General features: G+C 66.1%; 2 protein-coding genes and 2 non-coding genes across 6 annotated transcripts; 2 read left to right on the top strand and 2 right to left on the bottom strand.

Annotated features, from left to right (window-relative positions):
- Nucleotides 1-1,718: 1,718 nt before the first annotated feature.
- GAMT (guanidinoacetate N-methyltransferase) lies at nucleotides 1,719-4,872 on the top strand. 2 transcript variants are annotated; one of them, XM_070622286.1, is made up of 6 exons: nucleotides 1,719-2,016; nucleotides 3,053-3,198; nucleotides 3,408-3,471; nucleotides 3,769-3,836; nucleotides 3,949-4,059; nucleotides 4,532-4,872. In XM_070622286.1, exons 1-6 carry the CDS (start codon nucleotides 1,836-1,838, stop codon nucleotides 4,670-4,672), a joined length of 711 nt encoding a protein of 236 aa, XP_070478387.1. In that variant the 5' UTR covers nucleotides 1,719-1,835; the 3' UTR covers nucleotides 4,673-4,872. The 2 variants fall into 2 exon arrangements, with proteins under 2 accessions (XP_070478387.1, XP_070478388.1); XM_070622287.1 differs by lacking the exon at nucleotides 3,408-3,471 and having other exon boundaries at nucleotides 1,762-2,016; nucleotides 3,053-3,223.
- Nucleotides 4,249-12,525, bottom strand: NDUFS7 (NADH:ubiquinone oxidoreductase core subunit S7). 2 transcript variants are annotated; one of them, XM_070622288.1, is made up of 8 exons: nucleotides 12,105-12,458; nucleotides 11,147-11,180; nucleotides 10,257-10,325; nucleotides 9,777-9,894; nucleotides 8,240-8,419; nucleotides 8,108-8,154; nucleotides 7,318-7,406; nucleotides 4,249-4,334 (listed from the first exon to the last, which is right to left on the bottom strand). In XM_070622288.1, exons 1-8 carry the CDS (start codon nucleotides 12,118-12,120, stop codon nucleotides 4,264-4,266), a joined length of 624 nt encoding a protein of 207 aa, XP_070478389.1. In that variant the 5' UTR covers nucleotides 12,121-12,458; the 3' UTR covers nucleotides 4,249-4,263. The 2 variants fall into 2 exon arrangements, with proteins under 2 accessions (XP_070478389.1, XP_008509332.2); XM_008511110.2 differs by lacking the exon at nucleotides 4,249-4,334 and adding an exon at nucleotides 5,413-5,590 and having other exon boundaries at nucleotides 12,105-12,525.
- Nucleotides 12,373-12,446, bottom strand: TRNAN-GUU (transfer RNA asparagine (anticodon GUU)). Its single transcript has one exon. It is a non-coding gene; the product is annotated as a tRNA-Asn (tRNA).
- Nucleotides 12,526-12,576: 51 nt separating the features above from the next.
- TRNAF-GAA (transfer RNA phenylalanine (anticodon GAA)) lies at nucleotides 12,577-12,649 on the top strand. The gene has a single exon. It is a non-coding gene; the product is annotated as a tRNA-Phe (tRNA).
- The last annotated feature ends 369 nt before the right edge of the window (nucleotides 12,650-13,018 follow it).

The following is a 13,018-nucleotide window of genomic DNA, read 5'->3' as shown; positions in this document are numbered from 1 at the left end:
TCTGGGTGGTCTGCAGCCTCCGAGAGTGATGCCCCGCTTCTTAGTATCCACGGCCTCGTGTGACCCCTGCCCTGTGGACCCAGCTCTGACCCGCAGAACACGGCCAGGGTGGGGACGTGACTCGCGTGATTAGATTGCCCACCGTTCTGACTTCTGTCTGGCTAGAAGCAAGTTGCCACGTTGGGGGGCCCTCCGGCTGCCAGCCCGACAGGAACCAAATGCCGCCATCCACAAGTGGGTGAGCCTGGAGGTGAATGCTGCCCTGGCCGAGGCTTCACACGAGCCCCAGCCCCGGCCCGCGCTGTGACCGCAGCCTCTCGAGACGCTGTGGAGCAGAGGACCCGGCTGAGCTGCGCCTGGCTTCCCGACCCGCAGAGACGGCGATGATGAACACGCGTTATTTTCATCAGCCACGTTTCGGGGTCATTTGTTCCACGGCAGCAGCTAACAAATACAGTCGGCCTTCCCCCGTCTCAGGCAGGCATCCCTCGGGTTGTGCCATTTAGTGAGCACCAGCTGTTTGCACGGGATGCACGAGGACGCCAGGATACAGGCCTGCAAAGCGCCCACCACAGTGCCCAGGGCGGCAGGTGGGGGCGGGGAAACCAGACGGGATGAGGTCCCTTGAGGCCGCAACCCGGTGCCTGATGACAGCAGCTCACCCGTCTCCTCCAGACGGCTCACGCACTCAGTGCTGTCACATCCAGATCTCATGAGACCCAGGGTGCACTCAGAATTTACCCAGCACTTTTTATGTGCTGGGCCCATAGAGCCCTCACGGTAGAGCCATGAAGAAAGACCTCACCTGGTGAAATACCCAGGAGAGGTGCCCCGAGATAAAACAGCTTCTGACCGGGCCATCCCCAGCCTGGGGGCACCTAGGGGGCCTCCCAGAGGAGGTGTGGGCTCAAGCATGAAGCAGAATGGGAAAGCATCCAGGCCAGGAGAGAGGAGAAGCCGTCCAGGCAGCAAGAAGTGCATGTGCAAAGGCCCAGGGGCAGGAGGGACATGGGAGCCCTGCAGGAGGTGGCAGGGGCCGTAGGGAGGAGTCTGCAGGCCAGTCAGGGCTACGAGTGGCCATACACAGATTGACACAGAGGTGTCCTGGGGGGCTGCCATGGGCTGGGGGGCAGCAGGGGTGAGCCCCACATCCCTGCCTGACTTCCTGGGCCTGAGGGTCAGGAGCCTGTGGGGATGGGCCTGTCAGTCTCAGAACTGGAGGCCTTTGCGCACCGAGTTCCCCATCAGGATCCCAGGGTCTCAGGTGACCCCCAGCTTATGGGGTGTGAAGAGAGCTCACGAAGGGGGAGGCAGGCAGCTCAGTCGTGGTCAGAGTGGGACCGTCAGGATTCTAACCCTGGGTCCCCTCGTGGCCAGGAGCTTGCCCGCTTTGCAACTTGGAGCCTCAGTTTCCTCACCTGTAAAATGAGGATGACAAAGGGGCGCAGCGCAGCATCTCTGGAGGCTGAAGGATTTTAAATGCTTAAAGCGCTTCCAACCGCGACTGGAAAACCCGGAGATCCTCACATCCCAGCACGGACGGGGCTTCACGCGGTGGTGACAGAGGGGGAAACCGAGGCAGGAAAGGGCCTGAGCTCGCGTGGGGCTGCGCGCAGGGCGCCGACGAGGCGCCACGCAGACTGAGCGCTAGCCCGGGTGGCCGGGGCCCCGACCCCACTCGGGCCCTTCCGCGGGCCGCCGCTAGGGGCCGCGCAGTCCGCTCGCGGGTCCGCCCCGCGCCCGCCCCCCAGACCCGCCCCCGGCCCACAAGGCCCTGCAGGGACGCGGCGGGCGCGTCGGGAGCCGAGTCCGGGGCGAGCCGTCCAGCCGGCAGCATGAGCGCCCGCGCCGCGCCCCCCATCTTCGCGCCCGGCGAGGACTGCAGCCCCGCGTGGCAGGCGGCGCCCGCGGCCTACGATGCGTCGGACGCGCACCTGCAGATCCTGGGCAAGCCGGTGATGGAGCGCTGGGAGACCCCCTACATGCACGCGCTCGCGGCCGCCGCCGCCTCCAGAGGTAGCCCCCGCCCGGCCCGTCCCCGCCCGGCCCGCACCGGCCGCGCCCGCCGCGCGCGCAGGGACACCGGGGCTGGGCGCGCTCCGGCCGGTGCGCGTCGGGGCCGCTCCGTGCCTCTGTTTCCTCGCCTGGAAACCAGCGTCCGCCGCGCCTCGGCCCCTCATCCTCTGCTAGCGCGGGGCGACGGAGGAAGGGGGTGCTGCAGGCGCGGGGTTTGCACACAGTAGGCGCCCCCTGAGTACCGGGGATTTCCTCTCCAGGGGTGACGAGGCCCGCGCCCCAGGGATGGGCACGCACTGGGTCAGGGGATGGGCCCTGAGACTCGGGACCCCGGGTGCCCTCTGCGCCGCCCCCGCGGGGCCTGAGGCCCGGGGCCGCGGTGGCGAGGGCGCTGCCCAGCGCACGTGGGCCAGTTCCTGCCCGAGTCCCCGCCCCGGCTAAGAATAGCTCGGGAAAGCTGAGGCTGGGAGGCAGCTGTCGGGGTGGCCCCGCGCCGCCGGGCGTCAGAGCCGCAGGGGTGCCAGGCACCCCAGGGCCCCCAGGGGCTGCGCGGGGCCTGGGGGACTCCGTGTTCCCACCTGGCAAGTGGGCGCATCCCGTGTCCCTGCACCGTTAGGGCGTTTCTCTCCGCCCCTCTGTGGTCCAATGGGGACCAACCCCCCATGTTGCAGGCGGGGCCTCCAACCCTCCCTAGCCCGTCTCTCTCGCGCGCACTCCCCTGGGGGATGGGGAAAGTAACCGAATCAAGAGATAAGTGCCACCAGCGCAAACAGCAGGGGAAGGGCTCAAAGTCCAGGGTCTGACCTCCCCCTGGGGCCAGGCCCAAAAACCAGCGTCCGCCGCGCCTCGGCCCCTCATCCTCTGGCCGCCAGCCAGGGCCCACGCTGTTCCCTCCCGCCGCCCGCCTGTGCCCCGCTGTGCCCTCAGCCTTGTGGCAACTGTTTCTCTGCCCAGGCCCCGCCCCTGAGTCCCCTCCTCCAGGCAGCCTCCCCAGCCCCTGCCTGGCACCTGATGCCCGCGCCCTTTGTCTGCCCAGGGGGCCGCGTCCTGGAGGTGGGCTTCGGCATGGCCATCGCGGCCTCCAAGGTGCAGGAGGCCCCCATCGAGGAGCACTGGATCATCGAGTGCAATGACGGCGTCTTCCGGCGGCTCCAGGACTGGGCGCCTCGGCAGCCGCACAAGGTGCCGGCCTCTGCTGCAGGCCCCGGTCAGCCCTGCTGCTTGGGGCCAAGGTCCTGTCCCTGGTGGGGGGAGTTGGGGGCCTGGGGCGCCATAGAGATGGGGAAGGTGGTCTTCCCCCGGAGCTCCTCGGCCCCCTTCCTTACATCAGGTGGGGAAATCATGGGGTCCTCTCTGACCCTCAGCCTTCTCTTTTCCTCCCCTGCCCCAAGGTGGTTCCCTTGAAAGGCCTGTGGGAGGAGGTGGCGCCCACCCTGCCAGACGGTCACTTTGACGGTGAGGGGACCTGGGAGCAGGCGAGGGGAGCCTCTGCCTCAATTACCACCCTTAGGGACCCTCTGGAGCACACACACTCATGTGTCACTGGAGGGACACCGGGGTGGGAAGGGACCCAGAGGGCCTGGCTCTCGGGAGTGCGCGGTTAATACCTCAAGGAGCCGCTGGGTGGGGCCCGGCGCCCAGAGGAGGCTGTGGCAGTGCGGGGAGCTCGCGGCCTGCCCTGGGGTCTGGCATGTGGGCGTCCGGCCTCCACCGCAGCCACTGCCCTGACCTCACGGCGCCACCCCCGTGCAGGGATCCTGTACGACACGTACCCGCTGTCGGAGGAGACCTGGCACACGCACCAGTTCAACTTCATCAGGGTAGGAGTGCGGGGGCGGGGACTGGCCGGGGCGGCTCTCCTTCCTGTCTCTGCGACAGTGGCCTCGAGGGCCGCTCCCGGGACCTCAGTCCTGACCGCTGTCCCCGCCCCAGGCCCACGCCTTTCGTCTGCTGAAGCCGGGGGGCGTCCTCACCTACTGCAACCTCACCTCCTGGGGGGAGCTGCTGAGGTCCAAGTACTCGGACATCACCGCCATGTTCGAGGTGTGCCGCCCGAGCCCCGGCCCCACCCCATCCCAGGCAGCAGGCGACCCGGGGAGGGTCCCTGGGTGATCTCTTGGGTGGCCTGGGCGCCTCCACTTGGGGCTCGGGCAGGGGCCCTCCCCAATATCCCTGGGGTCCGGGGACAGGCCAGCTGTAGGCTCCCACCCGTGGACAGGCCTCCTCCACCCCAGGGACTCTATTGGCTCAGCCATGCTGGTCCCAGGGCCTTCGCCCATGCTGTCCCCTCTGCCTGTGAGGATGTGCAGGCGGGCAGCCTGGTGGCGCCTGGTGACCACCAGGGAGCCACTGCCCAAGCTGAGTTTGGACCCCTGGGGAGCCCATCCAGACCAGGGTTCTGGATCCTCTGGGTCGGCAGCTGGGCCCGGGGTAGGGCCTTGGCACTTGTCCGTGCTGTCCCAGGAGTGGCGGGGCGGTGCCAGGGGCATCTCCTGAGGTGCCCGCCCGCCCCCAGGAGACACAGGTGCCGGCCCTGCTGGAGGCGGGCTTCCTGCGTGAGAACATCCGCACAGAGGTGATGGAGCTGGTCCCGCCGGCTGAGTGTCGCTACTACAGCTTCCCGCGCATGCTCACGCCCTGGGTCACCAAGCACTGAGCCCGGCCCGTGACCCTGTGACCTCGACTCAGTGCCTCTGGCCGGGAGCGAAGGCGCTGGCCTCTCGGCCTGGGGTCCAGTCCGCCGCACCCGCTGTGCAAGGCCGGGCACCATCCCTGACTCTGCGGCCCCTCGGCCTCCTCCCGGCCGGAGAACGAAATAAATGCGGAGGTTGGGCCTCACCGGGCGGCCGGACGGAACCGTGTGCCTCCTTTATCCCCCGCCCCTCCCACCTTCCCTCCTGTTGGCACGTGGGGTCCAGAGGGGGCCGAACTAGGTCAGGGCTGCACAGGGGGTGGGGGCACAGCCGTCCTCCAGCCACTGCGGAGGGTCCCTGGTCGCACCCAGTCAGGTGGAACCATGAAACAGAGCAAAACCTTCAACCGGCCTCGCGCCCTGCACCCACCCCCAGTGCCCTCTCCCGGCCCTTTGGGCAGGGTCACTTGCGGGCACGGCCCCAGGAGGTCCCTGACCCTCCCACCGTCCAGTCTGTTCCTCTGACCTGAGCCCCTCCAACCCCCCACCGGCTCTGTGTGCCCGGGGGCCCCCACACCTAGCTGGCTGCCCCGCCCCAGCTGCCTCTTGCCGTCCACACCCTCACTCACGGGGCTCCTGGGGAGGCTGAGTGCCCGGCCATCTGCCTCCGGGGCCCCCACGTCTCCCACACAGGAGACAGTGAGACCTGCCCGGCCTGGCCCTCCCCGGCCTCCGCCCGCACACCATGCAAACAGCACAGCCGATGGCATTGTCCGGTTTATTGAGCATCTCTCCGGCGGGATGGCGAGGTGGTGGGCATGGTGGAAGGCCGGGCGGGCCGGCGCTACCTGCGGTACCAGATACGGAGCCTCTTCTCCCGCTTGATCTTCCTCTGCAGCTGCAGGATGCCGTACAGCAGGGCCTCGGCCGTGGGCGGGCAGCCTGTGGGCAGACGGGCCTCAGCTTCCCGCCCACTGGCGCCTCTGGCTCTGCCCCACGGGAGGGCGAGACGGGGCCCCACCTGGCGCCCCTCAGGCTGCATGTAGGGCTGGAGGGCCCAGCGCCCAAGCTCCTGACCCGGGCAGGTGGTGACCCCAAGGACTGACCTCTCACCAAGACATGGGTGGTGGGGAGGCTTGAGCCACCCCATCCACGGCCCCCCAGGACCTTGCTCAAGGTCCCCTAGAGGACGAGGTCGGGCTGCCCACTGACCCCCGGCCACACTGGGCCCTGGAGGGGAACCCTTGGAAAGGAGTGGGGGGCGGGGGAGAGTAGAGGGAGTCCCACACGGTCCGCAGACGAAGGGAAGTCCTGCGGAAACGCCCCCCAGCCCCTGTCCTATCGCACCGGCTGGAAAAGGCAGAGAGGCATGTTGCCACCTGGAGGAACAGCCCCGGACCTGACACCCCAGGAAGGCCGACCACAACCCCAGGTGCCGGCTAGACAACTGTCACAGTCACTTATTTCCAGCTGGCCCTGGTGCGCTCCACCCAGGTCCCCGGCTCCATGCCTGGCAGTACTGTTGCAACAACCCCACTGGATGGAAGGGGAAACTGAGGCTCCGAGAGGAGAGGAGACTTGCCTGAGGTCATGCATCAAGCAGTAACCGACCACAGGTCTGGCTCCCAGTCAAGGTTAACAAGCTCACAGGGTGTACTCCTATGCATCTCTCAAAGCCCCATCCACTGTGCCCACCCCACCCAACAGGGCTGGGCATGTGGGTCAGCCTCTGTCTCCTAGCCTGAGGCCTCTCTGGGGCCCAGTGCTGCCAAGCCAGCTCCAGGCTTGGAAAAGGCACTCAATAAACATTTGCAGAATGCTAAACAAATCAACACCTTATTCCAATTAACTCTAAGTCAGTGTCAGGACCCGTCTCTCCAGCTATTTGCGAAGTGCCAGAACGTGGCTGAGACTGGTCTGGATGAAGTGGAATCGTGGCCCGCAGTGTCCTCTGCTCTCTGGAGACTCTGCCTTGGGCTCTGCGCCCGCGTTGAGAGCCCAGGACCAGACAGACGAGAACCGGGCGTCTCTGTCCCGTCCCCAGGGTCAACTCCACTGCCTGACCTGACCCCTGACCCCATCAGGGCAGACGCCTCGGGAGGCCGCCCCGCCGACCGTGTGTAGCGTGGGAGCCGCACAGGGCGGCCACACAAATAAAGCACGCCCGCTACGCGTGAGCTCAGGCCGCCGGCCGATCCCTTTTAGTGTGAGTGTGTCTCAATGTCGTGTGGGACGCACTCAGACCAAAAAGTAACCACCCGGTGCTCCCCTGACGTCCACGTTGAACTGGGCCCCTGGGGCTCTCGGTGCCCGAGGAGCCCCACCACCCGTCGGGATGACTGCTGACGCCGTTCTGGTCTCCAGGAACCTCCTGGTGTCTTTGAACCGAGTTTCTTTGGTTCTGTTTCCACGAGGCGGAACCGTGTGAACTGCAGGTGAAAAGCGGCCACGCGTGGGCAGCTCCGCACGGCCCTGTGTGAGCCCCCGGCCCAGGCCTGGCCCGACATCCGCACCAATAGATGATGCTTCAGCCGGGGAGGGGGAGCCCCTCGGCGGCAGCGGGGCGAAGGCGGGCTGTCACTCTTCCTCTTGGACCCAAATCTGCTCTCCTTCAAACGGGGAGAGCCTGCTGCTGGCTCCCTCCTGCCCGGGACACGGGGGCGACTCACCTGGGACATAGATGTCCACGGGCACGATGCGGTCACAGCCCCTCACGACGGAGTACGAGTAGTGGTAGTAGCCGCCACCGTTGGCACAGCTGGAGGGGAGGGTGCCGTGAGGGCCATGCAGCCACCAGCCTGCTCCCGCCTCGGGGCACCCCCCCCCCACCTCCAACCACAAGTGGGTGCCCGGCTGTCAGCAAAGGACAAGGACCGGACACGAAGCCACAGGAAAGACACGGCCCTGAGGCCTCCTGTGGGACCAGGTGGGGCAGAAGCAAGAAGACGACGGACCCTGAACCCATGACGCTCAGGGAGACAAGCAGACACAGAAGGACACACGGTGTGTGATCCTACGGACGTGAAACGTCCAGAACAGGCAGATCCACAGACAGAGAGCGGGCTCGTGGGGGCCAGGGGCTGGGGAGGGGGCGGGGAGTGACTGCTGACAGGGACGGGGCTATTTTTGGGGAGATGGAATGTTCTGGAATTAGAGATGATAGGTGCACAACATTGTGAACGCAAGGAATTACACACTTGAAGGCAGCGAACCTCACGGTACGTGAATTCCATCTCAACAAAACAATTAAGGACTGACCAGCTGTTAAGGACGTGGGGAAATGCCTGGGAGATGACGGCAAGTCAGAAAGGAGAGGAGGGTGCAGAGCGGGGCGGTCCACAGAGCAGGATGCGGGGCACATTCAAGAGCAGAGAAACGACAGAAACTGGGCTGGCCGCGCACGCAGATGCGTCAGTCACGGTCCTGCCCTGCAGGGGGCTCTCATAGAGCGTCACTCACCTCCCCATGGACACGACATACCGAGGCTCCGGCATCTGGTCATAGACCTGGAAGAAACGGTGGGGTCGGCGTATGGCCGGGCTGGGCCGGGCAACAGGTGGCAGGCAGGCAGTGGGTGGCAGGTGGGCCCACCTTTCGGAGCGCGGGGGCCATCTTGTTGGTGAGCGTCCCCGCCACGATCATCACGTCGGACTGGCGCGGGCTGGCGCGGAAGACCACGCCGAAGCGGTCCATGTCATAGCGGGGCGCCGCCATGTGCATCATCTCCACGGCACAGCAGGCCAGGCCGAAGGTCATGGGCCACAGGGAGCTCTGCGGGGGCAGACGGGAGGTTAGCTGTGAGCGCACACCTGGCCCACTGGGTCCAAAGAAACCGGGCGATTTCACAGCAAAGTCTAGACTTCTCGCTTTTCTTCAAGAACAATGTTGGGCCAGGGACCCCCCCCAGCAACCACGTGACCCCCAGGCCCTGGAGGCCCAGGGCTGCCCGACAGGAAGGGACAGAGCCAGGCCTGTGGCCAACGCTTCCCAGCAGCCACGTTACCAAAAAAAAAAAAGACCAGTTAACAAGCCCAGGTGAGGTTCCTTTTACTAACGTGCTCACGTAGCCCGGGGCACCCTGATCCCATTTCCACCAGGGCCCTCCTGTTCCCGGCGTCCAGTGGGCACATGTGCACAGGCCTGGACGCGGGGGCTCAGCCCTGCGAGGACTCGTTCCCAACACCTGCTGGGGCCCAAGGACTCCAGGGGCTGACTCCTCCAGGAAGCCCTCCTGGCTGCCCTGCACCCGTCCCCTCCGGCTGCTTGCTTGCCCGCTGCCCCCACGGCTGTGCTCCCCTGTGCCGAGTCGGGGACCCAAAGTGGCCCCTGCTGTCCCACAGACGTCCTACTGTGGGTGACAGCACTCAAGCCACATAGCAGGCATGGCAGGCTGCCCGTGGCAGGGCCACCTGACCCGTGCTGAGCTGGCCGGCCTGGCAGTGTCCCTGGGGGCTCCTGGTTATACGCGAGGCCACAGGGGACATCGCGTCCTGGGGCTGCGGGCCGTGGCAGGGTGTCCACTGCAGTGCCATTGTTACGTAGACACGAGACAGACGACGCCCGCCCGTCAATGGGGCATTGTTGACCGCGGCCCGTCCCCGCCAGCGCCTGAGAGGCACTGAAAGGAGCCGCTGTCCCGTGCTCGGGACACGTGTCCAGCGGGAGCCAGGGACACGCACGCAAGTTAAAGGAGGAGCAACTGCCCCGTGGCCGACACGGGGGGTGGGGGGTGTTTAGGATCCTCACCAGGAAGCAGCTACTGTTCTCAGGGTGTGTTACTTTTCCAGTTAAAAAAACAACTTTTACATTAAAAGAGAGAAAAAAGGAGTGAACAGGAGAGAGGGAGAGCGACAGAAGCGGGGCGGCCATCTGGGGGCTGAGGGAGGGACGAGGAGGCCGGGCAGGCAGCACCAGGGGACGTCAGGGCCAGGAGCTGCCGGACACGGACAGACATGGAGCCCGAGACAGAACCACAGCCTCAAGGGTCCCCGTGGGGAGGGGCCACGGGGGACTCCAGCCCGCTCCATGGGCCACAGGGCCAGCGTGCGTGTGCATCGCCCATGAGCACGTGCGTGTGTGCGAGCTCACGGTGGGGGGCCCGAGGGACGGAGGAGGGGTTGGGGCTCACCCGGCGGGCCCAGTTGACGAGGTCGTCCAGCTTGGTCACCACATACTCTCCCCGGCTGCTGGGAAGCGCGGTGGGTTTGGGGACCACGGCTCCGGCCTTGGACATGGCTGGCTGGGTGCTGGGCACAGGATGAGGGACAGGGAGAGGCATCAGCCAGGCAGGCACCCGGGGGCAGGCGCCAGCCGCCGCCACAGCCCCCACCCCGGGGCCCGGCCAAGAGGAGCCTCCCAGAAGGCAGGATGAAGCCTGGTCTCAGCCCAGCCCAGGGGCAGCACTGAGAGCCCTCCCCATCGGGAAAACAGTGGCTCGGCTGACACACTTTTCATCGCAGGCCGTCCTGGTTTGGCACGTGCAGCCAGAAGCCTGGACGTGCAGAAGGGGGCTGCGCAGGGCTCCAGGGGCAGAGCAAGTGGGGGGCAGGCCCTGACATCACCACCAGCTGCTGCGGGGTGCTCAGGCCCCGGGGAAGGCCAGCCTCACCTGCTCGGGCCCTCGGTGGCCACGCTCGCATGGACATCTCGCGTCTGCAAAGCGGCGCCCACCCCAGAGCTGCGGAGAGAGGGGGCACACGTGAAGAGGAGTCCGGGCCCCTGAGACGCTGTGACACAGGCTTCTCTGGAGCCAGGATGGGGAAACCGAGGCCAGGGGCCAAATCAGGCCCACCGCCTGTTTGTGTAACGAGAAGTTTCACTGGCACTCAGCCTGCCGCCGTCTTCACGCTGCCGCAGCTGAGTAACCACAATTCTGTGACCGTCTGGCTTTTAGGGAAAAAGTCTGCCGACCCCTGGTCTAGAGGGTGCCCGGTTTTCATTTGATGCTTCTCCTGTTTTTCCCTTTGTTTTACAGAGACTATGTATTTTATTCCCAGGAAAAAGGTCTTATAGAACGACGTCAGCCCAAATCCACACTCTCCTCGAAGCCCCCAGCTCCCCTCCACTAGCAAGACCTCGTCCTTAGATCTGCCACGTCCTTGGTCCCACGGCACTGGGGGTTCGATTTCGGGATTCTGCCCACAGAGTGCCCGGTGGCCAGCCTGCCATCTGAGCAAATGCACCGCGTGCGTCTGCGACACGGACGGAGTGAGTGTGGAGGGCAGTGGGCCAGGCAGATGTGGGTGTGAATCCCGACCCTGCCACCATATGGACTGTCCCCACCGAGGGCCCCGAACACCACCTGCTGGAGAGGACATGCCGGCCCCAGTGCTGACCCTGACCCACCGTTTGACCCTTGGCTGGTGGGCCCCTGTGTGATGCTGCTCAAGCTGTGCCCCACCCCCAGCTCTGAGGCACTTCGAAACCCCCCGCCTGACCCTCCCTGCCAGGGCCTCTCGGTGGGTGGACACGGTCAGGGTCGCCGACTCAGGAACTCACCGCAGGGCAAGGATCGGGCGGAGCAGGCCGGGAGCTGCAGAGAGAACCAGAGGGCGGGGACGGTGAGTGCCCCCGAGGGCACAAACTCAGGGGCCAGGATCTGCGTGCAGGGTCCTGACTGTGGGCCGGCGTCTGTCCCTGGGGCGCCCGGCCAGCACACCCTCCTGCTCACCCTCCGTCTGTCCGAATTCCACTTGACAAACGCATGGTACAGAGGGGTCTTTCAGAAACGTGAACCCACAATGTGGGTCCCCTGCTTAAAACCCTGGAATCTTAACACGGGGCCACCGGCAGGGGTTTGGCAGACCCGTGACCTTGCACGGGAGAGAAAGATATCCTCTCCGTTGTCCCCAACGCCTGACAACTGTCCTTCCCTTCAATTCCGAGTGTGGCTGACAAGCCACAGCCTGTTAGCCAGACCCAGGCTTTACCAACAGAAGCCACAGGCGAGTCCTGGGCCGGCTGCACAGGCTGCAGACACGGCCACGCAGAGCGGATCACGGTGCCCGTCCCCCTTCCCAAACCCAGCAGGATCGGACCTGCTGTCAGGCCGCCTTCCAGGCGACACGACGTAGCCCCCCAAAAGGATACGACCCCTTGCCCTTCGTAGCGTCTCCCGGTGGACCCCCTCCCTGCGCAGGCCCATGCGCTCAATCCCTGAGCTAGGAGCAAAAGCCCGGCCCCTCCCCGGCCTCAGTTTCCCCGCCGGCCTGGCCCCTCCCCGGCCTCAGTTTCCCCGCCCGCCCGGCCCCTCCCCCGGCCTCAGTCTCCCCGCCCGGCGGGGCTGCGCCCCCCGCGCCGCCTCTCCCCGGGAGGTCAAGGGCAGCACCCCAGGCCGAGCCTTGGGCCCTCCGGCCCCCGCCCCGGGCACCCTCCGACGCTGGGGCCCTGTGTCGTCCCTCCCCGGGCCTCAGTTTCCCCGAGCCGCCCCTGACCCCGCCGTCCCCGACCCGCGCACCCGCCAGCGCCGCCATCTTGGCCTCGGCCTTCAGACAACCTCTGCGGTCCGTCCGCCTTAGCGCTCCGGGTCCTCGGGCCTTCGCCCAAAGCGGCTCGGCGGCTGCGCGGAAACTGGAACCGGGGTCCGGGGCGTTCCGCTGCCGGGGACGCCTCACCCGGACACCCCACGCGAGATTGAAGGATGTGGGGGTGCGAGGGCGGTGCCCCGGCAAAAGCAGGCGCACCACCAGCTCTCTCCTCGCCGCCGGGAAACAAAAGCTGCACTCCGTCCCTGGGTGGGCTCGAACCACCAACCTTTCGGTTAACAGCCGAACGCGCTAACCGATTGCGCCACAGAGACGGCGCTGTGGCCCGGCCCCCCGCGCGCCACTACGAGGCATGCGCGGCCCTTCCGCGAGGAGCTAGCTGCGCCTGCGCGCGGGCGGCGCGGCGCGGGGCGGAGGCGAGGCGAGCGCGACCTCTGCCGCCCGGCCGAAATAGCTCAGTTGGGAGAGCGTTAGACTGAAGATCTAAAGGTCCCTGGTTCGATCCCGGGTTTCGGCAGGCGTTTTGGCGCCCTTGAGGAGCATCGTTATCTTTTGCTCCGAGTTTGTCCAGCTGCTCCCAGCGCTCCCGTGCCCAGAACGTGTCATTTTTTAATTTTTCTTCCCCAGAATGTTACCCCGTTCTGTAGATGAGGAGCAGGGCTGCTGGCTCATGCCGACATTGGAGGGCTCAGACAGAACAAGCCGTCCGCACCCCCTGTCCTTACCCCAAGACTGATTCCAGCCCAACATCCCCCTTTCCCCGCCCCGATTTCCAGTATTTTTTAAGGGGTAGGATGAGAACCAGTGCTAATTGTACAAACGAACTCTACTGAACCCCCAAATGGACAAAATAGAGTTTGCAGAAAACACTTTCCACTTGTATGCC

Source organism: Equus przewalskii, chromosome 6 (assembly GCF_037783145.1).
Source record: "Equus przewalskii isolate Varuska chromosome 6, EquPr2, whole genome shotgun sequence".
Classification (NCBI taxonomy): Eukaryota; Metazoa; Chordata; class Mammalia; order Perissodactyla; family Equidae; genus Equus; species Equus przewalskii.
The sequence above is the reverse complement of the archived record's forward strand: the minus strand, read 5'-3'. Positions and strand labels throughout refer to the sequence as shown.